We start from the raw sequence: 25,471 nt of genomic DNA, 5'->3' as shown, positions 1-25,471 counted from the left end.
ATAGAAAGTCAGACTAACAGGAGGCTATTTCTCCCTTGGAGACTGCTCTACCATTCAATGGGATCACAGTTGATATTCTAATTTAATTCAATAGCTAATCTCATGGCAACCATGTAACTACTGAGGATTATCATAAAAGCCGGTCAGACAGCTGCTCAGTTTGGTCTCCCTGTGAACTCCAGCCCACCCAGCCTTGGATCCATAATCCTCAAAACCACCTTCAACCAAAAGCAATAATCTCAGTTTTGAAATTTCCAACTGATACGCTGTGTTAATGTTTCTCACAGTGAGAACCCCAGACTTCCATAACCCCTGGATGTGATCAACTTGATCAGCTTCACTTACAGTACAACAGCTCCATTTCCACTGCCCCTTAAATATGGAAAGACTACTGGTACTGTGCAGATTAAAGCAAAGTAATTAAAGGACAGGACTTGCAGCCAGGTGACCAAAGGATTAGATGAAATTCCAAAGTTTCAGTTCTGGATAACCGAAGCCACAGACCTGAGTAATGGGGCAGAGGTAGGATTGGGCAGCAGTCTGGAGAGACTCCCTCCATACTAACATGGTCCAATGAGAGTTGGCCAAGAATTACATGCAAGTTACTTTCTTTAGCTCAAACCTGTTGTCTTCCACAGTCATAAGGGCCCACACCAGGCAAGGGTCAGGGTTGATTCAACATTTCCTCTAATCTCATCTATCTCAAGCAGAGACACAGTGATCCTGAAGTTTACAGCTTTATTCATCAGTGACTCAATGAACGACACAAATCAAATCCCTATCCTACTGCTCAGCTCAAAAATTCCAAGCACAATAAACAGCAGAACTGAGTACCCTAGTTCAAGTGGGTCAGATCAGCAGGTCAAAACGTTGAGGCATATTTGCACTAAATATGCTGCATTCTAACCAAGTGCAATGACTACAGTGATAAACCAAACATCAAAACTTACAGAATTAAAATGCACATGACAATCAGAATCCACTCTCTCTGACTCTTGGTAAGGGTTTCTCAATTAGTCACAGAGTAGGAGAACAGCGTGGAGATGGAGGGGAGCTGGAAAGGAATGGAAAGCAGGGCTAACACAGGTGCTTGCTCCGGCTGGGAATCCCATTGAGAAGGGAATTCCAGAGGCTGCGGCTGAAATCTTTTCCAGCCTCCGGGGTTGGCGAATGTCCTTGTGTCTCTAAGCTAGGAAACTTGCTGTTATTTTAGCTGTGCAAATTAGTGTCTAATTGACAAATGAATCAAATATTATTAGAAAGGCATGGTGTCGATGATGGGTGTACCAAGACTGGAATGGGAACCTATCCAATGCAGTGCAGTCCAAGAGAAAGAGATCTGAGATAAACGCTTGCAGCTTGACCAACTTCTAGGCAGAGTGTCTGAGCTTGCGTCTCAGTTGGAGTCATCATGGAGTATCAGGGAGCATCGGGGAGTAGATGGGTTCTTCCAGAAGGCAGTCAGAGCAGAGAAGCAACACTGAGGAACAGGAGAATGTGACAGATGGTCAGGCAGGGAAGCACAGACAGGATGTAGTGATGAAGGAGCTGCAGCCCCTGACTTTGATTGATCTGTTACCCAAATGGACAATGAGCTGGATGAGCAGAGTTTCCTTAGTGCAGCATGGCTTTCATATGGACAGAGAGTGAAGAGGAATGTGACACTACAGGAGACAATGTAAGCAGAAGATAGGAACTAAACCCACCAGCTGTGTCTGGGAACTCTACAGGTTCCAGTCTGAGTGTTAGGGTCATGGAGTGAGATGGAAGGATCAAACTGGTACAGAAACACAAAGGAGGAACAGAAGGTGGCCATATGGCCCATTAAGCCTGTTCTGTGCCTCAGGCAAGGGGAGGGGTTGAGAACGAGTGTCCTTCATGGTAACTCCAGCCAGTGTGGGAACTGAACCCATTATGTTCGCATCACTAACCAGCCATCACAGTCCCAGAACAAGAAGTCCACAATTTAGAATTGAGGTAAGGAAACGTGCCTTCACTCAAAGGGCTGAGAATCTTCAGAATTTTCTGCCCCAGAAAACTGCAGATGCTCAGACATTCAACAGAATTCCTACAGATTTTTGGGTATGAGGGAATTAAGGGATTTAAGGAGAGCAGAGTTGAGGCAACAGATCAGCCATGATCTTATTGAACATTCCTGCAGGATTGAAGGGACAAATACACATTGACTTGCCAGTGACATTTGTCATTCCAATTCTCCACCAATGTATTCTGAAAAGACAGGGTTCCTGTTAACCCAAGGCAATCTCAGTCTCTCCTACCATCTGCCTCACCGTTTGTGGGAAGATGTTACATAAGATGGGGCATTTCAGTCTCTCTTATTAAATGAGGTTATCAGGATTTAGAATCCAAACTTAAAAGTAGGGACAGAATGTCCGAGTCAAAATGGGGACCGATTAGATTCGCATGGCCCAACTGTTGTCCCTCAGTCTGTCACCTGGCTGTAACCAGAAAACCATGCTCGGTCCCAGAATTAGATCATTACTTTGAGAGACAAGATAAAGTAACTGACAGCTCAGTTTACTCCTCATTATTAATACATTTGAAGTCAATTGAAAGAAATATAAAACCAGCTGCTGATTCAACTCTCACCCCTTGAGATCCCTATCTCACTTCAACAGGTTCCAGGACATCTCTGCAGGAGTTCCTCAGGGTAGTGTCATAGGCCCAACCATCTTCAGCTGCTTCATCAATGACCTTCCCTCAATCAGAAGTGGGGATGTTCGCTGATGATTGTATGACATTCAGCACCATTTGCAGCTCCTCAGATACTGAAGCAGTCCATGCCCAAATGAAACATGAGCTGTGCAACATTCACTTGGCTGTCAAGTGGCAAGTGACATTCGCACCACACAAGTGCCAGGCAATGACCACCTCCAACACAGAGAGAGGGTAACTATTACTCTGACACATTCCACGACATTACCATTATTGAATCTACTGCAATCAACATCCGAGGGGTTACTATTGACCAGAAATTCAATTGAACTAGTCAAACAAATAGTCGCTAGAAGACCAGGTCAGAGAATAGGAATCCTTCACTTCCTGACTTCTTAAAGCCAATCCACCATCTACAAGGCACAAGTCAGGAGTGAGTTAAAAGACTCCCCCCACTTGGCTGGATGGGGACAGCTCCAACAACATTGAAGAAGCTTGACACCATCCAGGACAAAGCAGCCGCCTGATTGGTACCACATCCACAAACATCCACTCCCTCCACCACCGAGGCTCAGCAGCAGCAGAGTATACCATCTTCAAGGTGCACTGCAGAAATTCACCAAAATATAGATACATAGAAAACAGGAGTAAGACCGGAGTCTGCCCTACCATTCAGCAGTATCCTGGCTAATCATCTGTCTCAACACCATGCTGCCACCTTCCCCCCCATAACCCCTTGATGCTTTGAAAATCCAAGCATTTATCCATCTCTGTTGAATATATTCAGTGACTTGGTCTCCATTGATTCCTGTGGTAGAGAATTCCACAAGTTCACTACCGTCCCAGTGAAGTAATCTTTTATCTCAGTCCTGATGAAGCAATAAATGCAGACCCAGCTAGTAACACCCAAGACCCATGAATGAATTAATAAAATGAGTGACCTCATATCCTGAGACTATGTCCCATGACTCTCTCCCTGCAGCTAGTCTGTCAACCTTATAGAATTCATAAGCTCCTAAGACAGAACCTTCCAAACCCACATCCACAAGCATCTTGAAGGACAAGGGCAGCAGATACACAGGAACACCACCCCCTACAAGTACTCCTCCAAACCCCTCACCATCCTGACTTGGAAATATATCGCCGTTCCTTCAGTGTCACGAGATCAAAATCCTGGAATTCTTTCTCTAAGGGCATTGTGGGTCTACCTACAGCACATGGACTGCAGCGGTTCAAGAAGGCAGCTGAGCACTACATTCTTCAGGGATGGGCAAAGACATTCGGATAACCGAAATAAATGATTTAAAAATGTCAAAATAAAGCCTTCACCTGTGAAAGGAGTAGGGAATAGAATTACAGACAGGGAAACAGGAGTAATGTCAGCACAGCTTCCTAACAATACATACAATACCCCTAAGATGTCCCACTGCAAACTGACTCAATCTCTCAGTGCATCCTTAATTTGGGCTTAATTATATTCCCTTGTCAATTACTGAGCCCTGAGCCAAAGGATTAAAATAGGCTTTTTCTTAAAATCTCCAACAGTAATCCTTTGGAAAAATCCCCTGCGTGGCTCCACTGAACCTTTAAGGCTGTAGATCCAACTCAAACTGAACAATCATGTTATCCCAGGAGCAACAAACACAATATGACACAAATTGCATCCCAGCCAAGTTTGGTCACACTGGCATGACAGCATCTTTTAGCTATGCAAATATGGCCCTATTGCAACGACACGACCGAATAACCAATGTGTTAATGTCACATCACTCGTCAGGTTACCCTTTGTTGCTAAGGGCGGTGACTCTGCAAATAGTTTAAGGAGAGGGTGGTGGCTGCAAACCAGACTATCAGCACAGGAGGCTGCTTCAGTTTCACTCCTTCTGTATCTGATGATTATATTTCTAGGCAGCCGAGCGCTAATCTGGATACACTTCCAAGATGGAAAGCAGAGAGTTGCTTGCACTACTCACAGTCGCAGTCCTCTCTCATTTTAAATCCCTCCCACAGTAACAAGGCCAAAATCCTGGGGAAACCGGGCACATTGCACGTAGTTTGTGGAAGAGGTTGGGGTGTGTAGGAGATGTAGGGGATTGCAGCCGGAAAGAGGGGAGCCAACAAGGTTTTGGGAGAGAATTCCAAAGTTGAGGACTATGGCAGCTGAAGTGCTGAATAAATTTAAACAACTTCCTTCAGTGCATGTCACAACATCAAAAGAACTGGTAATTTATGTTATGTCCAAGGCTATAACAAATATAGTTGCTTAACCACCCAATAACTCAATCCAAAGAAACATAAGGCAGCGAAGAGACTCTCCTATACATGCTCGCCTACCAGCGAAGCCCTCATCCCATGAATGAATCATGAACAAATAGCTATTTAATCAGGCAGAGAATGAGGAGTCAAGATCGACATTTGTCAGTTTCAAATATTTAAAGATTGGATGTGACAGTGACTCTAGAACCAGGGATTTCCTCCGGGTGCTCCGGTTTCCTCCCATAGTCCAAAGATGTGCAAGCCAGGTGGATTGGCCATACCAAATTGCCTGTAGTGTTAGGTGCATTAGTCAGAAGGAAATGGGTGGGTGGGTCACTCTTACGAGGGTCGGTGTGGACTGGTTGGGCCAAGGGGCCTGTTTCCACACTGCGAGGAATCTAATCTAATCTAATCTAAATCACTCAGCTCAAGATACAGGGCTGGTCATTTAAGAGTGAGATGATGAGGAATTTCTTCACTTGAAGGATGATGAACTTTTAGAATTCTCTGAGGAGGTTCTGGAAGCTCAATCACAGAGGTTCAAGGACAAAGATCGATGGCTGTATCATCTGGAAACTACAAGGTGTCAGTACAGACAGTTGATAGCATTCTGGAGACTAATGATATGAAGGGAATGTGATGGGAGGGTCAGAGTGAAGCAGAGGTAGACCACCAGCCATCATCAGTCTGAAGGCAGAGCTGGTCAATGGGCTGAGTGACCTGCTTCTGCTCTGACTTCCATGTTCTACGGACTAAGTATAGTTTTGGTCTCCTTACCAGAGGAAGGATGAACTTGCCAACAAGGGAGTTCAAGCTTAATTAGACTGATTCCTGGACTGAGTAGATGACCCTGACTATGGAGATTAATCAGACCATACCTGTATTCCTGACAGTTTTGAAGAATAAGATGTGATCTTGTTGAAATATATCAGACTCAGACATTTGCAGCACTAAAGGAAGCCATTGGACCCAACCCGCCCATGCTGGTCAAAGATTTGACCAGACTAACCCCATTTTCCAGTTCTTGAGCCTTAGCCTGAGAGGCCATGGCAATGCAAGTAAATATCTGCTTAAATATTACAGGAATTCCTGATTCAAGCACCCTTTCAGACAGTGTGCTCCAGACTCACACCACCTTTTTGGGCGGCACGGTGGCAGTGGTTAGCACTGCTGCCTCACAGCGCCGGAGACCTGGGTTCAATTCCCGCCTCAGGCGACTGACTGTGTGGAGTTTGCACGTTCTCCCCGTGTCTGCGTGGGTTTCCTCCCACAGTCCAAAGATGTGCAGGTCAGGTGAATTGGCCATGCTAAATTGCCCACAGTGTTAGGTAAGGGGTAAATGTAGGGGTATGGGTGGGTTGCGCTTCGGCGGGTCGGTGTGGACTTGTTGGGCTGAAGGGCCTGTTTCCACACTGTAATGTAATCTAATCTAAAATCACCTTCTCGGTGAACAAGATTCTCAACTTAGACTTAGCCTCCCATCCCTTATCTGAAATCAATGCTTCCATTACTGATCTCTCTCCTAATGAAGAAAGGTGCCTTACTATTCACACTGTCTATGCCCCTCGTAATCTTACACACCTCTATCAGATCTGCCCTCAACTTCGCTGCTCCAAGCGAAATAACTCCAGCCTATCCAATATATCCTCACAGCTCAGATCCTGCAGCCCAGGCAGCATCCTGGTAAATCTCCTCTGCACCCCCACCAGTGTAATCACACCCTTCCTTTAACATGGTGACCGGAACTGCACAGAATACTCCAACTGTTGAAGAAGTCATATTATCTACAGCTCCATCATAAACTGCTTGCTCTTGTATTCTAGGATTTGACTAATAAAGAGCAGTTTCTCATTTGCCTCCTTAATCCCTTATCTACCTGCTCTGTTACCTTCAGGGATCTGTGGATATACCTCTGAGCTTCAGTACTTCTGAGATGTACTAGTCACACTGTAGTCCTTCGCCTTGCTCACCCTCCCAAGGAGAATTACCTCTCACTTTTGTCTTGGATCCCATTGGTTCTTACTTTCTTGACCAGTTTGCCAGGAGGGATTTTATAAAAAGCTTTGCAGAATTCCACATGCAAAATTAAATTATTCCCCTCCTACACATCCTGTTAGCTCTTCAAAATTTTTTTTCAAAGTTTTGAAACGTTACCTTCCCTCAATAAACCCAAGCTGAATTTCCTTAAATAATGTGTTTTTCTTCAAGCGCTAATATAATCTGTTGCTCAGAATTCTTTATAATAACATACCCACCACGGAGGTTAAAATGACTGGGCTATTATCTCCTGGTCTTTCCTTTGCTCCATTTCTTTTAGTGATGACATGATGGGAGCAGTTTCCACATCTGTGGCCAGAATGAATGCCTAGGTCCCTTGTATCTTCTCTGTTGAATCCCTCAACAGTCTGGGAGACATCACATCTGGGCCTGTGGGTTTATCCATCATGAAGGCTGCTGAACCCACTAGTGGCTCTTCACTCTATGTTAATGTCTTCTAATCTCTCTCTGTCCTCCTTCCTGATGTCTATCCGTGTATCCATTGTGAAGACCGACACAGTATTCACTGAAGACTGTGCTGATATGTTCCTGGTCCCCACACACATTCTCTCTAGGTGATCTAAAGGACCATACTCTTTGCCTCCTCATTCCCTTGCTCTTTATAGTTTTAAGATACCCCTTTGGGTTTTTCCTGAATGCTTTCTCATGCATTTTCTTTCCTTTTAAGTATTCCCACTGCACTTTTATAATCCTCTCGGGACTGTGCTGCATTGAGCCATCAGTATCTGCCAGAATTTATTTTATTTTATTAATCCTAACCTTTATGTCCCTTGGCACCCAGGCTTCTCTGCTTCTGGTTTTACCCTTTGCTCTGTACTCTTGGTATTTCCTCCGTGAATGCCTCTCATTGCTCCAACACTCTTGCATCTGCAAGTAGCTGCTCCCAATCTACTTGATCTTATCTCAGTCCAATTAGCCTTCCCCCAGTTTAGAAGACTTATTCCCAGCCTAACCTCATCCTTTGCCATAATGATCCTTAACAAAACAGAGTTATGGTCACTATCTCCAAAATGCGCTCCTCTCCTGATCTGCTGCCCAAGCTCATTGCTGAAAGTTAGATTCAGAAACTCTCATCTCTTACCTAGTCTGGCCTGCAAGTGACTCCAGACTCTCAGCAATTTCTCTAGAATCCCTACAGTAGTGGAAGTAAGTCATTCAACCCATTAAATCCACAAGGATCCTCTGATGAGCATCCCACCCTTTCCCTGTAACCCTGCATTTCCCATGGCCAATCCACCCTAACCTGCATATCGTTGGACTGAGGGGAAAAACCAAAGGAGAATGTGCAAACTCCACACAGTGTCCCAAAGCTGGAATCGAACCGGGTTCCTGGTAGTGAGAGGCAGCAGAGCTAACCACTAAGCCACCGTGCCAACCATGTCATTGACTCTCAACTGCCTTCTGGGCAATTAGTAATGGGCAGTAAATGTTGGCCTAGCTAGTGATGACCTCACCCTTTGAGTGAATTAAGATAGATATTTGATCACCTGAATCACCCTGACTATTTGGGAGTCTATAACCAACAGCATGCTTGCTCCTTTTGAGTTTTTGATTCAGACTTGAATTACTTCATTTGTTCAAGTTCCTGAACTATCTTCTCTCCTTGCTGCTATGCCATTGTAGGCCCCATTCTTCCTTCCCTCTCCATCTCACCCGAATACTCTACAACCTGGACTGATGAATGGCCAGTCCTTCCCAGCCTTTCATTGACCCTAGCAATGATACCCTACTCCCACCAGCCTAGCTGTGCCCTCAGCTCGCCAATTTTATTCTTCCAGTTCCCTGCATTAAAACACCTTCCATTTAGCTTTGCTCAACTCACTTCTCCCACATGGCCCACCTCCCACAGGCACTACAGATGATGACCAACTTTGACAGGGTGGATGCTGGAGCTATTTCCTGGCTGGGTAAACCTCAAATATTGAGTCACAATCTCAAAATAAAACAGAGATAAGGAGAAATATCTTCACTGGATGTTGTGAAAACTGGAAAATGTCTGCTCCAGAGAGCTGGACATGCTCAGTTTACTCAAAAGAAATTTTTATACATGTTTGGATACGAAGCAAATCGAGGGCTATGTGAACAGTGCGAGAAAGTGAAAGTGAGGTACAATATGGTCTTACTGAATAGCACGAGCATGCTTGATGGGCCAAATGGCCTGGTCTTGCTTCTAAAATGCTTATTCTTGATCTTGCACAGGAAATAGATCTCACTGCAAAGGCCAGTGTTAATCAATGCCGCGCCCCCCCCCAGCTGCCCTTGAACTTACTGCCTGCTACAGGGCAGTTCCAAGTTAATCAAATTGCTGTGATTCTGCATTTTGATGTCGGCCAAAGCAAGCAAGGACAGCAGATTTACTTCCCTAAAAGGCATGAGTGAACCAACATTGGTCAGAGAGGGGAGCAAGACAACATCAGATGATGGGTATAGTTCTTTGATGATGTGACAAAAGGGAACGAACATTAAACACGTGAGTCTAACAGCCTGCTCAGGTAATATTAAAGATTGCGTGAAATAGTTTTAAAGGGGACTGGGTGGGAGGGTCTTCCAGTTACCAGCCAACATTTATCCTCAAGGAACTCCATAACAACAGATTACCTGCTCATCACTGCATCCTATTTAAAAGGAGCATGCTCAGCACAACACAATTATTTATTTGTTCTGTTCCTAAGTTGCAGTTTTAGTGCCAGTTCGCAGGGGACTATCTGGGGACGGGGACTGGGGGTGGGGGGGGGGGTTGCTGGTGGTGAGGAGACATTATTTGGTCAGAAGAGGAGGAGAAAGTGAATGAAGAAATCACTGCACCTACTTGCACTGACAGAGCCTGTAGCCCCACTGCTGGGCAGTCTCGTAGTACCCTGTCTGGTACAGGCAATGCACAATTCCCACACAAACCCACCAGGAGGGGCGATGGTCAAACAGACCACTGTGCACTCCAAATGAAACGTCAAGGTTGGCGTCAGTATTATTATCACTGTTCCAAATGTAGATCCCTTTCACGGTGAACAAGGACAGCGAATTGAGAGCAAGTGATATTAACTGGAGAGTGTGTGTTTGGAGTGCTCGAGTTTTCCACAGTTTGCAGCACACGTACTGTAGCAGCTCTATCCTATCTTCCCATCCAGGTGAATTCTTAAAACAAAATGCCCCGATGGAAAGCCTTTGTTATTTGTTCATTAGTAAATGGGCTGAGCTGGTGGTGGGTTTAAAGTGCTTGGAGTCAAGGAAGTGGTTTCTGGAAACGTAAAGGATCATGAAGGGAAAGGTACAACTTGGAGCTTGCACTGAACTATATATCAACAATAAACCTGCTGTAACTCTCTGCTCTCACCTGATTCAGCACTTCAGCTTCTCAAACAGTTTGAACCTTGACATTCTGGTGCTCACCAAACTCAGTTAATGCAGCTTGATATTACCTGCTCAGAAAGAACAATGCCAGGGAAAGATTACCACCCTACAGTCCCTTTAAAAGCTGGACATGGGCAATGCTGGCTTTACTCACTGATTGTGTCTCAAAACCAAAATTCAAATTTACTGCTACCTGGAGAAGGGGAACTTGAATCAGAGACTGGGGTACAATGTCCTGAAGTCCTGAGATACTTGCGCAGGATGTGAGTGAGCAAAGACCAGAACTATCTGAACTGCAGAGTTCCAACTCTCCCTTTTGAAAACCAGCCTCTGGCTAAATCCTGATGTTTGGAATCCTACGTGCAAATCTCCAAGAGGAACTTTAAACAGCCAAACAGAAATTAAATATTTTTTAAAATGGCTGTTTTGTGGGGAAAGTATAGTTGTTATAGGAAAGCTGTACCAAAATAAAACCATTTTAAGAATTTCAACAACAAGAAACATTTATAAGAATTGTGAAAGGCGGTAAAAGGGAGACTTCATTTCCGCATTCGAGGGCAGATAATGAATCAGGACACGCCCAAGATATAAAGCTCAGGTTAATGTGAAACTAAAATTAAGAACTCAAAACAGAAAGCATTCAACAAGTTAGCATCTTCCCTCTCCTTCAGAGTGATGGAAACATCACGCTCAGAAAAATAATCTAACTTATAAAAAACATTTCGAGCAAGGGTTTAGATTTTTGCATTTCTCATTTCCCTCAGAATCACCAAACATTCCTTTCAGCCAAAATACCGCAATGGCAATTCTCCAAAAATCTTCAGATCCACTTGATTCAATTCAACCTATTTGCTGCTGTTCAAAAAATGATTCATTGCTCTAAAAATGTTGGTCACGGAGAAAGTGCTCTTTCACGCAGGGAAGGTCATGTCTCAGTGGCAATGTCACCAAGTTAGCAATCCAGAACCCTGGGCTATATTTCTGGTGACATAGGTTTGAACCCATGAACAGAGTATACCTGGAATAAAACTAGCATAATGGTGAGCATAACAACTTTTGCTGGGCTCCTTGCTGAGATATTTGTATCGATAGTCACAGGTGAGGTGCAGGAAGACTGGAGGTTGGCTAACGTGGTGCCACTGTTTAAGAAAGGCAGTAAAGACAAGCCAGGGAACTAGAAACCGGTGAGCCTGACCTCAGTGGTGGGCAGATTGTTGGAGGGAATCCTGAGGGAGAGGGTGTTACATGTATTTGGAAAGGCAAAGACTGATTCAGGATAGTCAATATGGCTTTGTGCGTGGGAAATCATGTCTCATAAACTTGATTGAGTTTTTTTGAAGAAGTAACAAAGAAGATTGATGAGGGCAGAGCAGTAGATGTGATCTACATGGACTTCAGTAAGGCGTTCAACAAGATTCCCCATGGGAGACTGATTAGCAAGGTTAGATCTCACGGAATACAGGGAGAACTAGCCATTTGGATACAGAACTGGCTCAAAAGGTCTGTGCAAGGACTGCAGAAAACACTACATCGGACAAACAGGAAGACAGTTAACGATCCGTTTACATGAACACCAACTAGCCACGAAACGACACGACCAGCTATCCTTAGTAGCCACACACACAGACAACAAGCAACATGAATTCGACTGGGACAACACTACCATTATAGGGCAAGCCAAACAGAGAACAGCCAGGGAATTCCTAGAGGCATGGCACTCATCCACAGACTCTAACAAACACATCGACCTGCACCCAATATACCGACCACTACAGCGGAACTGACAACCGGAAGCGGCAGAGACAGGCCACTATAAATGCCGGAGGAAACAGCACAGAAGCGCTTCACAGGAGGCTTCCAAGCACTGAGGATGTCACCTAGACAGGGGACGAAACGTTTGCAAGACAAATTCCCAGCTCGGCGAACAGAACCACAACAATTTGGATGTGAGCATAAGACGTACTGTTAGTAAGTTTGCAGATGACACCAAAATTGGAGGTGTAGTGGACAGCAAAGAAGGTTACCTCAGATTACAACAGGATCTGGACCAGATGGGCCAATGGGCTGAGAAGTGGCAGATGGAGTTTAATTCAGATAAATGCGAGGTGCTGCATTTTGGGAAAGCAAATCTTAGCAGGACTTGTACACTTAATGGTAAGGTCCTGGGGAGTGTTGCTGAACAAAGAGACCTTGGAGTGCAGGTTCACAACTCCTTGAAAGTGGAATCGCAGGTTGATAGGATAGTGAAGGTGGTGTTTGGTATGCTTTCCTTTATTGGTCAGAGCATTGAGTACAGGAGTTGGGAGGTCATGTTGCAGCCACTGTTGGAATAATGCGTGCAATTCTGGTCTCCTTCCTATCGGAAACATGTTGTGAAACTTGAAAGGGTTCAGAAAAGATTTACAAGGATGTTGCCAGGGTTGGAGGATCGGAGCTACAGGGAGAGGCTGATCAGGCTGAGGCTGTTTTCCCTGGAGCGTCAGATGCTCAGGGGTGACTTTATAAAGGCTTACAAAATTATGAGGGGCATGGATAGGGTAAATAGACAAAGTCTTTTCCCTGGGTTGAGGGAGTCCAGAACTAGAGGGCATAGGTTTAGGGTGAGAGGGGAAAGATATAAAAGAGACCTAAGGGGCAACTTTTTCATGCAGAGGGTGGTGCGTGTATGGAATGAGCTGCCAGAGGATGTGGTGGAGGCTGGTACAATTGCAACATTTAAGAGGCATTTGGATGGGTATATGAATAGGAAGGGTTTGGAGGGATATGGGCCGGGTGTTGGCAGGTGGGACTAGATTGGGTTGGGATATCTGGTTGGCATGGACGGGTTGGACTAAATGGTCTGTTTCCATGCTGAACATTTCTTTGTCTCTATGGTTCACTGACATTATTGAAGGGAATTGACCCCAGAACCACAGGTTACCCAAGGAAACCTAAACACAAAAATAGAAAGTGGGTCACTAACACCAATGCTTCACCAGTGGCTCACTAATAATGTTACCCACTATGGTGACGAAACATCTGAAAATGAACCTTCCAGCTCAGCAAGCAAGCTTACATCCAGAACGTCAACCTGAACTACCAATCTTCAAGACTTGAGCTTGTGCTGCACTGCATTGCCGAAATCTTAACTGACACCCTGAGCAATTAGAGACAGACAATAGATCCATGCCGACCAGATATCCCAACCCAATCTAGTCCCACCTGCCAGCACCCGGCCCATATCCCTCCAAACCCTTCCTATTCATATACCCATCCAAATGCCTCTTAAATGTTGCTCCAGCCAGCAACATCTTTGATGCATGAAGAAATCCTACAGGGAAATCAAGTCACTTCCAGGAGAGGCAGTTGGCAATGATGGTAATGCCACTAATAATGCAAAGGTCCAGGCTAATGCTCTGGGGGATGTGGGTTCAAATCTCATGACAACTGAAGTTTAGATTCACATAATAAATCTGGAACCGAAAGCAAATCTCAGCGATGGTGACTTAGAAGCTGCATCAATTGTTGTAAAAACCAGCCTGGGTCACTAATGTCCCTTAAAGGATGAATCTGCTGTGCTTACCGGGTCAGGTCTACATGTGACCCCCGACCCACAGTAACATTGTCAACCTTGAACTGCCCTCTGAAATGGCCAGAGAAACTCACTCAGTACAAAGGCAATGAGAGATGGGCACCAAATGCCGAGTCAGCAGTGCTCACATCACAGCAAGGAACAGGAAATTTCAACACGCCAAAGCTGGATTCTTCATGTTTTGAACCAAATTCAGGGATCCTCTAAAGCACAAGGTTTCAAATCGACACCTTCAAAAGGGAACATGACTGTACACTGGCAAAACAAACTGAGAGGCAAGGCTACACTGCTGTGACTCAAACCGACATAACCGGAAAGGGATAGCAGGCAGGTCAGGCAGCATCTGAGGAGCAGGAAAATCAACGTTTCAGGCTTTTGCCCAAAACGTCGATTTTCCTGCTCCTTGGACGCTGCCTGACCTGCTGTGCTTTTCCAGCACCACTCTAAGCTGGACTCTGGTTTCCAGCATCTGCAGTCCTCACTTTTGCCTAGGGATAGCAGGCAGGCCTAACCAATAATCCCTGCAACGCTCACCCCTTCAGTGCAGAGGACGGTATGGATCAGTTTTGATTGTGCTGTCATATAGTTTTGACACAAAAAGTGGAGCACAGGAGAATTTTAGTTTTATACAATGAGTTGTTGCCTGCAAGTGAGGGAGATGCAGAGCCCTGAACAACTTTGAAAAAGGAACTGGATAAATTATTGAAGGAAAGAATCCACAGGGCTATGGGGGAATGAAATTCATTGAACAATTCTTTTTTTTAAATTGTTAGCAATGGTACCATGGATCAAATGGCCTCCTTTGAAGACCATGAACTGAAGACCATGAGGACGAAGCAGAGGGGGAAATGGTTCATTTTGTTGGAAGGATCAAGAATGAAGTGGCACAGAGTTAAGGACTGGCAGCAGAAGCAATATTGATGGGTTTCATTCCAAAGGCAGTACCATGGGGAGTGCAGCACGCCTCAGTCATGGAATGGGATTGTTACCAGGGGCTTTGCAGTGGAATTCAGAATCCTCTGACACAAGAGTACCCAGTGAACCAAGACTGGCACTGCTCTATGACCTGCACTTTGCAGGCAGTGTGCCAAGGTGTGGTCAACATTTGATCTAAGGGAGTGAATCTGTCCTGGATGGGTATCTGGACAAACAGAGCATGGCTACTCATCGAGAGACAATTGCACCGATTTTTGAAGAGATGGAGCATTTGATGAGAATTCGATTTTTGGACCAGCACCTGAATGCAGAGTTCTCTTTGCTGGCCCTGTACAATGGGATAATCAACTGGGAACAACTGAACAGAATGAACTTGGACAAGAGCCCAGTTGGAAGAGAGAGAGGGTAATCAAGTCTGCAGCAAGTTCAACAAATCATGTTTTTCTTTTGTTTAAAAATATATATGCCCTACACAGTATCAGAGGCTCGGCTCCAAGTCAGTAGTTGCCAGACCCTGATGAAATACACAGGCCTTTCTTGTCTGGCACTGTACCTTTGAGACTGTAACAGAGCAACAGGAGGTCATTCACTCCCTCTAGCCTGGCCCAAGGCTCAATGGGATCATGGCAAATTTGGACATTAAGTCCATTGAACTAATCGCTACATTCCTGGATTGTCTTTCCCAGCATTCATACCCAATAAAAATGCACTGATCTAACTTCCAACATTTCCAACATTGTCCAGAAGGAATGAGATGGTGAAGCGGTGGTTTTTGGTATTTTTGGGGAAGGGGAGCCAAGTTTTCAATCGTTATACAGCACAGAAACAGACCATTTGGTTAAACCAGTCCATGGTGCCAATAATCCCAAACAAAATAGTCTGACCTGCCTGCTCCTGGCTCCTATCTCTCCAAACCTTTCCTATTCATGTAGATGTACTTGTCGGAGTGTCTCTTAAATGCTGTAACTGTGATTGCATCTGTCCCAACATAGAAATGGCCATCATTCACACCAATGGCAATCTCCTGCTAGACACAATGGAAATGTCCTACCTTGATATTCAATGCCATTCCTGTCACTGAATCCCCAACTACCAACACCCTGGAGGTCACCACTGACCAGAGACTGTATTGTACCTGTACTGCCCATATAAATACTGGATGCAGCTCCAAAAGCCTTCATGAAACTTGACACCAACCAGGAAATGCAGCAGTCTTGATTGGCACCACATCCACTAACATCCACTCCCTCCACCGACACTCAGTAGCAGCAGTGTCTACTATCTACAAGATGTGCTGCAGAAATTCACTACAGATTCTCAAGACAGCACCTGCCAAACCCACAACCACTTCCATTGAGAAGGACAAGGGCAGCAGATACATGGAAACAGCACCCCCTCCAAGTTCCCTTCCAGGCCGCTCACCACCCTGACCTGGAAATATATCCTTTGGTGTCACTGGGTCAGAATGCTGGGATTCCCTCTCCAAGGGCATTGTGGGTCTACCTAACAACAAAGACTGTTCACCACCACATTCTCTTGAACAAATAGGAGAGGGTATTGTGAAACGGTAATGCCTCTGGGCGAGTAATCCAAAATCCCAGGCTAATGTTCTGGATTCACAAGTTCAAATCCCACCACAGCAGAGGGTGAACTCATTAAAAATCTGGAATAAAAAGCCAACCCAAAAATCAAGCCCAAGACCCATCCGGGATATCCAAAAACCCATCCAGTTCATTAATGCCCTTGAGGGAAGGGAATGATCATCCTTACCGCGTCTGGCCTACATGTGACTCCAGACCCGCAGCAATGAGGTCAATTCTGATTTTAGGGATGACTCAGTTGACAACACCCACATCTCAAATGATTTTTCGAAAAGAAAAGATGGGCAACAAATAATTAAAAACACAGGGTGAGCAAAGGAGAGCAAGAGCTTGACACCAAGTTGAAAAAGATCAGCTACAAACTTCAAGCTGCCTGATTGCAGAGTTTCCCAAAGAGAGCTCACTAGGTCAGAGGCAGAAATGGACACCCTGCATTCTGGATTAAGCCACAACAGCAAAGGACAGAGACTTGCTCCCTCCGAGGGGTCAAGATCACTTTCCAGCCTCGATGTGGAGTCACAGTGGGAAATAAATTTGGGAACCACTGCTTTAATGGCAGGGGCACTGTTAATTAGAATAATGGGAGGGAGCCAAAGACAAACATATAAACTTGATGACAAGGACTTTGTAGTCAATCCAATATATCAACTGTTCATTACATTTAAACTTGCCGATAGACCTTGGATGGAATATCTTACTTTATCACTGCTCTTTGGGGCGGAACCCTGTGCAACGCTCAATCAGACTGAAGAATTATTACTGAGCTGCACAGAATCTGAACCAGGTATCATCAGTTTCAATATATCAAGGTTAAATCCATTTCAGAGTATGAAAGAGAAGGGAATAGAGTTGGATTGAGAGATGAAGAAACAGAAAAAAGTTTGCAACAGCTTTTCAGAAAATGTCCAATGGAATGGCACTCTAAACTAAAAATTAGTTCTTAGTATCAGAGTTTGTCAGTAATTAAAACTGACTGACACTGAAATGGACAAGTCCTAATTTCTATTTCATCATTGCTCCAGTTCTGAGGAAGAGTCACTTGACCTGAAACGTTAACTCTGATTTCTCTCCACAGATGCTGTCAGACCTGCCAGCTTTTCCAGCAATTCCTGTTTTTGATCCTCGGTTCTCTTAGTAAATTTATTGATTAGTGATCACTTAAGTGCAGTAACTTAATTCCATTCCACGTGCTTCAATCATAATTGTTGCACAGCAGCTTCTGAAGGTAAAAGAACCTTGCAGCTCTTGAGTTTACTGGGAGGTGAAATGTCATTTTTCCAAAGCAAAGAAAACATTATTTGGTCAAAGAAAATGTTCTGGACTACCAAAAAAAATGAGCCATGTTCCCTCCCTCATTTGGTTAATATGCTAAATTCTCTGAAACACCAATGCACAGTCTCCACTGCATTAACTTAGACAGCAGCCAACAAACATTACTGCATCCAAACACAGACTGAAAAAAAAATCAACAGACTAATGGTCCTCACACGTCACCATGACAATATGTAATTATGTCAGACAAGGTGCAACTAGCTTTCATTTGATTTTACGCTGTTGCCTCACCCTAGCCTAAGGGCAAGCAGACAATTCCATTAGTAACAGCTATAACTCCCAGATATACAAACTGGGCTCACTTTCCCAGTTTTACATGATGGAGGGAAGAGTTTAACGTTTACATTAAGAGGGAACATGTTGTGCATGTCGATTTATGCTGCGAACGAAGGGGATAAGGACCAGCAGCTGAGAAACAAAATAAAAGCTATCAAACTAGCTTCTTTCATCCTGGTAGTCACATGATCCAACCAGACCGGAACTGTTCAATCACCCTGGAGTCCACAGGCTCACATCCGACAGGAAACTGGCAGCTGGGTGTAAAGGTCTAGACACCATCATAAACTCAGGGTCAGGCTTTATCCCTCAAACAAGCATCACTCAACAGTTGAGGAGCTTTGTGTGTGTAAATTGGCAATTAACTGTGCTATTTTTCAACAGGGACTGCATTTCAAATGTCCTATGAAATGTTTTGGGACACAGAGATTCTCAGGAGGTACTATATAAATTCAGGTCTCTTCTTTATCGGGACAATCATTAAGTGAACCTTTTGCACTCTAACTGCTGTCCACCCTATCGCAGAGAGAAGGAACTACCTGACCGAAACAATGTTCCATCTTGCCTCTTCAGATAGGAGGTGCAGTGACTTTGACCTGACTTGTCAGCACTGTAGAAGGAACCACTCAGTTTTTCTAGTCTCCAGTTGGCAGGGTCTTGAATGGGAGTCAGGTCACATCCATGTCCATCGCCAGTGCCTTTTCGAATAAATTGTCCTCGATGCCTCCACCAGTCTCTCTCTGCATTGCTTCCCTGATCAAGAACTGCTCAGTCCATTTTCACCAATATGCCCAGCTCAGGAAAAACAGAACCAGTGAGGAATTGGCAACTTACTGTCTCCGTATCTGAAGGAATAATTACCAAAATTGCTCAGTCCAACCCGCGAGATCAGGGTTAGTCCAGTGAGGAAAGCTGGATCTCTCAAAAAGCAGACAATTCATCAGGCAATTCCACATCGTGCTGTTGAAACCTCTCTCCGTGTGCAGCACAGAGTCTCACAGCACAAACCATCCAGCAAAGGGTAAGTTATCAATACTGCAGGCTTCCAACTCCAGCACCGAATCTGATACCATCAGAGCTGATAAACTGCCACTGGCAAACCGGAGGGGCTGTCCTTCTGGAATACGCTGTTCAATATCTGAATGCTCAGCAATGGACTACAACTTCAGTGTCTACAAGTAACTTCCCTCAAGACTTCCTACTGACCAAATTACCTACTTCTATTGATAGTCATACCACTAAGTCAAGTGGAGAGTAAAAAAAGGTGAACGTGCCAAGTCCAGTGACTCTTCTTCAGACCCTTCACTGGACTGGAAACATTAACTCTGCTATCTCTCCACAGATGCTGCCAAATCTGCAAAAGGTCTCCAGCAATCTGCTTTTGTTCTGGATAGACTGCAGTTATTTTCCGTGGATTGGAGGCATTATTGCAAAGTATCAATTACGTGGGGGAGATCAATGACAAGGGGAAATGGATTTAAGGTTCGGGTCAGAACACTTACAGGGGATGAGTGGAAATTTCTTTTCACCCAGAGCGTGATAGGAATCTGGAGCTCACTGCCTGTAAAAAGGTGGGAGACACTGAAACCCCCATCACATATCAGACGTGCACTTACAATGCTAATGCACACAAGGTTATGGGTGAAGGCCAGGGAAATAGGAGGAGAATAGTCAGGTGTTTTTAAGCTGTGCAGACTAAATGGCCAAAGGGGTCTTTCCTTTGCTATCAACCTCAACTTTAATCCAATATCACAAAAGGCATACCCAATACCCTTTTTGGCCAATTGTACACTGCTTTTCTCAAAATGGGTACAAACATTGTAAGACTGCAATAATTTTTTTATTCCTAAACAGACAGTGTTAACTCCAGGATATAATTGATGCCTTATAGTCAGCCATGTATAAAACTCTTTCACATAAGCCACATAAATGGTGAACAAAGTGAACAAACCCAATCTACAGCAATTCTTAATCCAAACTACAACACCACAAAGGAAGATTATTTTGGGAACCAGTTACAGGGGCAACAAAATGACCACAAAGTAAAAAGGCAACTGAATAAAGATCTGATGATGATTATTCAAATGATGTGAAGAATATAATCTCTGATTTGGAGATGCCGGTGTTGGACTGGGGTGGACAAAGTTAAAAATCTCACACCACGTTATAGTCCAACAGGTTTAATTGGAAGCACTAGCTTTCAGAGCACTGCTCCATCATCAGATGATTGTGGAGAATAAGGTTGTGAGACAACCACTTGATGATGGAGCAGCGCTCCAAAAACTTGTGCTTCCAAATAAACCTGTTGGACTATAACCTGGTGCTGTGTGATTTTTAACGATATAATCTCTAACTAAGGAGTCAATCATTAAAATGCACTATCACATTTTTAGAATGAGAAAATTTACCAAACTTTTCAGTCTAAAATAAATTATTGACAACTTAGAAGAATTCTATGCACTACAGTACACATAATGGTGACTGAATCCTACAGCGTTTTCCACAAAAGAGATCAGTAAAGATGATAAAATCCTCAACATCCAAGTTATAACGTAGATACGATGCAACATTGCATTATCTAACTACTATTTAATCCAAATAAACCAAACTGCTTTAATAAATCCGAATGAAACAACGTGAATCATACCAATGGTAATTTAAAGTTAAACAAATTGGGAAAAATCACCAATTCTCAACCATGGTTTAACAATTACATTAAATTCAAGCTTACGCTCCAGTGCAGCACAAAGGGAAACTGACACATAGGAACAGGAGTAGGCCATTCAGCCCCTCTAATCTGTTCTACCATTCAATGGGCGCATGGCCGATCTGTGGCCGAACTCATTTACCCACCTTTGGTGCATACCCCTTAGTACCTTTGCTGAACAAAATTACTCCTCAAGGGGCTGTCTCTTAGAAACCCAACTGCCCTCTCAGATGAATGACAGCTGTCTGTGGTCTCTGGGCCAACACTTATTAAATGACAGAGCAGGGTCCGGGAGCTGAATTTCCTTCTCCTGCTGCTGGTTTTAAAAGAGTCGAGTCATAGGCATGGAAACAGACCCTTCAGTCATGCTGACTATATTCCCAAATGAAACTAGTCCCACCTGCCTGCATTTGGCACACATCCCTCCAAACATTTCCTGTCTACTTATCTAAGTGCTACTTAAATCTTCTAACTGTAATGGTATCAAACACTTGCTCTGGCAGTTCATCCCACAAACCAACCACTCGCTGCATTAAGTGGCTTTCTATCCCCACAAATACAGAGTTTCTCCAGCACATTTGCCTCTCATGTCCTCTTTAAATCTTTCTCCTCTCACCTTAAAAATATGCCCCAGTTTTGAACTCCCCCACCCAAGGGAAAAGACCGTTATGGTTCACCTCGTCCATGCCCCTCATGATTTTATAAACCTCAATTCCTCAAAGCTACTGTCACACAAGGACCCCACTGTGCACAAACTGGTTGTCCAATTTCTCAAATTACAGCAGCAGCAACACCAACTCAGAGAAAACCCATTTGGCTATAAATTGGGTCGGGGTGCCTAAAGGCCTGGATAATTCTGATGATGTTTTCTCTGTTTCAACTTGAAGCAACACCGAGTAAAAGACCAGACTACATGGTGGTCCAATCCATAGGAGCCAGTGTTTCACGGCGGCACGGTGGCACAGTGTGTGGAGTTTGCACATTCTCCCTGTGTCTGTGTGGGTTTCCTCCGGGTGCTCCGGTTTCCTCCCACAGTCCAAAGATGTGCAGCTCAGGTGAATTGGCGATGCTAAATTGCCCATGGTGTTAGGTAAGGGGTAAATGTAGGGGTATGGGTGGGTTGCGCTTCGGCGGGTCGGTGTGGACTTGTTGGGCCGAAGCGCCTGTTTCCACACTGTAATGTAATCTAATCTAGTCTGTGCTGATCTCAGAGTGGCCACCACTCGCTGTGCCATCAGATAGGAATGAAAAACTACCACAGCGCTTTGAGGTGTCCCGCTACATTTATAGTTAGACAAACAAGCCTGAGTCTGCTTTGTGAAGTATTGCCCTAGCAAGGTGGTATAACAGGAACTGTCATTTCATTCAATTTCCATCAACAATATTTTTGTGTGCACGCATGTATCCCTCAAGACTCCAATTATACAACAGTAAGCAACGTACAAAGTTCACTGTCCTAACAACGCTGGCCCCCACCACTCACCCAGACAAACAAACACATTACAAAGAAATTACTTTTGATAATCAAGAATATTAAAAGTTTTGATGTCAAATTCTCACAACAGTTAAATCAGTTACCACATTTTCCCTTTGAAACAAAATAAAATGTCTAACACGGATTTTGTTCCTTGTTGTTTTAGACTGAGTTTATACGGTGGAACGGATAAAAGTTAATGCCGTCCGGGAGACTGAGATAAACCCAGTTGGGATTATCCAGCTTTTTCAGTCCTTGCCTGTGTACACACAGAAATTTAAACATTTTAACGGCTTGGATAGTCCCTACCCCTCCCCAAATTAAACAAAAAAAAACTTGTACAGATAGAAAAGAGAGGATGGTTACATCGGTGGGTGAAACACATTCACTTCAACATCAACAGCACTTGCAAATGATCAAGTCAAATCCTCCACTGTGGTACCTAGTCTTAGGTGTCTCTTTTAGCCTTTCAAAAATCTCATTGCAGATTCAACAAACGAGAGAAACAGACCCTTAACTTGGAACATGAAAATATAAAACTCGATGGAATAAACATGCAATAGATGAACCTCAGGATACAGCAAAGCATTTAACAGCCAATGAGATCCTCTTTCAAGTATAGTCATTGCCGTAACATAGGAAGCATGGTCGTCCGTTTGTGCACAGCAAGCTCCCACAAATAGTTATATTATACACCATGGCTCGATTTACTTATAAAAGGCTCAGCAATCCCATGTGACATTTGATGCAGGGACACAGGCTTAGGGAGCCCAAGTGAAATCGAGATCAATTGAACAAGTGGAATTTAATCTATGTTTTAAGCTGCATATATTCATTCCTTCCTGTTATACTATTACAGAACCGGAGGAAAACATGTGGAATACACTTTTATTCATACATTAACGGGTTTAAGAGCACCTTTCTAAAAGAAACTGGATAGCTACTTGAATTTAGCAGCAAAAGGGGTGGGGAGTGGGGATGACAAACCTTTAAAAAGAGCTAGTATGCAGAAGACAGACTAAATGGCCTCTCTGCAGTCTACGATGATGCAGCTGATACACAGCAAGGTCTCACATGGATTTGAATTTCAGGATAATGATGACCGGGTTTTGGGGGGGGGGGGGGGGGGGGTGAGAAGGACAAGGGAGTGGGAAAGTGAGGAGAATGGGAGCGTGGGAAGGTGTGGGGGTAAGGAAGTGAGGGGCTGAGCACTCTGAGGTGGAAACAGGGAGTGAGGGAATGAGAGAGGGGTGGAAAAAAGGATGAGGGGTGAAGGGGTTGAAGGGCAGTGAGAGGGTACCAGAAGGGAGGAAGTCAGGGGCTACCAGGGAAGGGGGGAGTGAAGAGAGTGAGGGGGTTGAGAGAGCACCACACAGCAAGGGGGTACCACCAGAGGGGGAGGGAGTGAACGAGTACTCGGAGCAGTGAAGGAGTGAGGGGGTGACACAGGGAGGGATGAGGGGGTGGAGGAGTAAAGGGGGTGACACGGGGAGGGGTGAGGGGGTGAAGGGAGGACACGGGGAGGGGTGAGGGGGTGAAGGGAGGACACGGGGAGGGATGAGGGTGCGAGGTGGTGACACAGGGAGGGATGAGAGGGTGTGAGGGTGAGGGGGTGAGCCAGCTGCCTACCTCAGTGGACGGGATGTTGACCACTCCTGTGGACCTCCTCTTCTCCCTCAGCTTCCTCTTCTCGATCTGCCCTTTGCCCTTCCTGGCGCTGGGCCCGGAGCTCTTACCCTTCTCTTTGATCTTGCTGCTGGCAGGAGGTGACGCCGAGGAAGCAGCGGAGGCGGCGGGAGCGACGGACGGACTCTCCGCCTCCACCTCGTCCGCCGCCGGGTTCCTGGCTCCGCTCTCGCTGCCTTTGGTGGCGCCGCTCCCGTCCTCGTCCAGCCGCTTGTTGATGGGAGGGACGGTCCTGGCGGCCGCTCGCTCCCGGTCCCCTGCGCTACCGCCGCCGTTGTTGTTGTTGTTGTTGCTGAGCTCAGCGGCGGGCGGCGGGGCACCGTTCCGGTTCGGGCCGCTCTCGGCGGAGTTAGCGCCGGTTGCTGCGGCGAACCGGGCTCGCATCTTCTCCCGCTTGGCTTTCCATTCCTCCAGGAAGTCGGTGGTATTCCCGGGAGGTCGGTAACCGCCGCTCGCCATCGCCAAACCCCAGAGACACAGAATTACAAGCAAACCCTCCCCGGGAGAGAACACTCCTCTCTCTCTCTCTCTCTCTCCACAACAACTACTACTCCTCTAGTCCAGGGCTTCTTTTGTTTCTCAATCCTTCAGAGAGAAAGAGAGAGAGAGAACCCCCCCCCCCAGAAATAAATCCTCAGGTGCCGGGAGGGAGAAGAAATCCCGGGAAAACTGAAAAACACAGGACAAAACAAAGATAGCAACTTTTACAAACTTCGTCAAACTTTTCAGAAAGTTCATTCAACTTTTCACCAACTTCCCAAACTCGGCTCAAAGTCTCTCCCCATTCCCCCCCACCGCCCCGGGACAGCTCCGTACCTGCAGCAGGCTCCCTCCCCCTACCCCCCCGGGGCCCAGGTGATTGCTCTCCGCCGGTTCCCCCGGGGCTCCCGGTTCCCTCCCTCTGGCCCCGGCCCACTGCCCGCAAAGACCTGCCGCCGGGAGCGATCAAATCCCAGAGCGCAGCCGCACGGTCCCCTCCCCCACCCCGGGGCGGGTAATCCCCTCCCTCCACCCGGTACCTGCAAAGACCCAGACACACACCCTCACACAGAGACAGAGAGGTACCTCAGATCAAGGGAGCAGCAGCAGCAGCAGCAGCAGCAACGTCCCTCCTCCCTTGTACCTGCACAGCCCGACACTGAGACCGGGGGGTGGAGAACTGCTCCTGCTCACAATGTTCTTCCACCTCCTACCTGCAGGGGAGGGGAGAGGGAGACAGAAACACAAAGAGAGAGAGGCAGAGGGAAAAAGACAGAGAGGGAGAGACAGAGAGGAACGCAAAGACAGAAAGAAATGCACAAAAATGAGAGAGAGAGAAAACAAAGCCAGAAACACAGAACGTCACAGAGAAAAAAGATATGAAAACAGAGACACAAGCAGAAATAAAGACAAAGACAGAGAAACACAGGTTCAGGCAGTAACAGAGACCAAAACAGACACAAAGTAAGGGGGTGGGGGGTGTGGGGTAAACCAAACACAAACACAGAGAAGCAAACACAAGCAAAAACAGATAGACAGAGACACACACACAGGGACACACAAACATACAT

The 25,471-nt window shown here is 45.4% G+C and overlaps 1 protein-coding gene across 2 annotated transcripts in view; it reads right to left on the bottom strand.

The window, feature by feature from the left end:
• The window catches only part of pawr (PRKC, apoptosis, WT1, regulator), a 167,696-nt gene extending 142,568 nt beyond the window's left edge, over positions 1–25,128 (bottom strand). Inside the window, exons 1-2 of one of the 2 annotated variants that reach the window (XM_072552041.1) lie at positions 24,987–25,128; positions 23,865–24,590 (exon numbers count right to left, since the gene is read on the bottom strand). In XM_072552041.1, coding sequence (XP_072408142.1) covers positions 23,865–24,380 — 516 coding nt within the window. In that variant the 5' untranslated portion in view covers positions 24,381–24,590; positions 24,987–25,128. Of the gene's footprint in view, positions 1–23,864; positions 24,720–24,986 lie in introns of those variants that run through there. The other variant, XM_072552040.1, reaches the window with a different exon arrangement.
• Between the last annotated feature and the right edge of the window lie 343 nt (positions 25,129–25,471).

Source organism: Chiloscyllium punctatum, chromosome 32 (genome assembly GCF_047496795.1).
Source record: "Chiloscyllium punctatum isolate Juve2018m chromosome 32, sChiPun1.3, whole genome shotgun sequence".
Lineage (NCBI taxonomy): Eukaryota > Metazoa > Chordata > Chondrichthyes > Orectolobiformes > Hemiscylliidae > Chiloscyllium > Chiloscyllium punctatum.
Note: the sequence above shows the minus strand (reverse complement) of the source record. Positions and strands in the feature narration are given on the sequence as shown.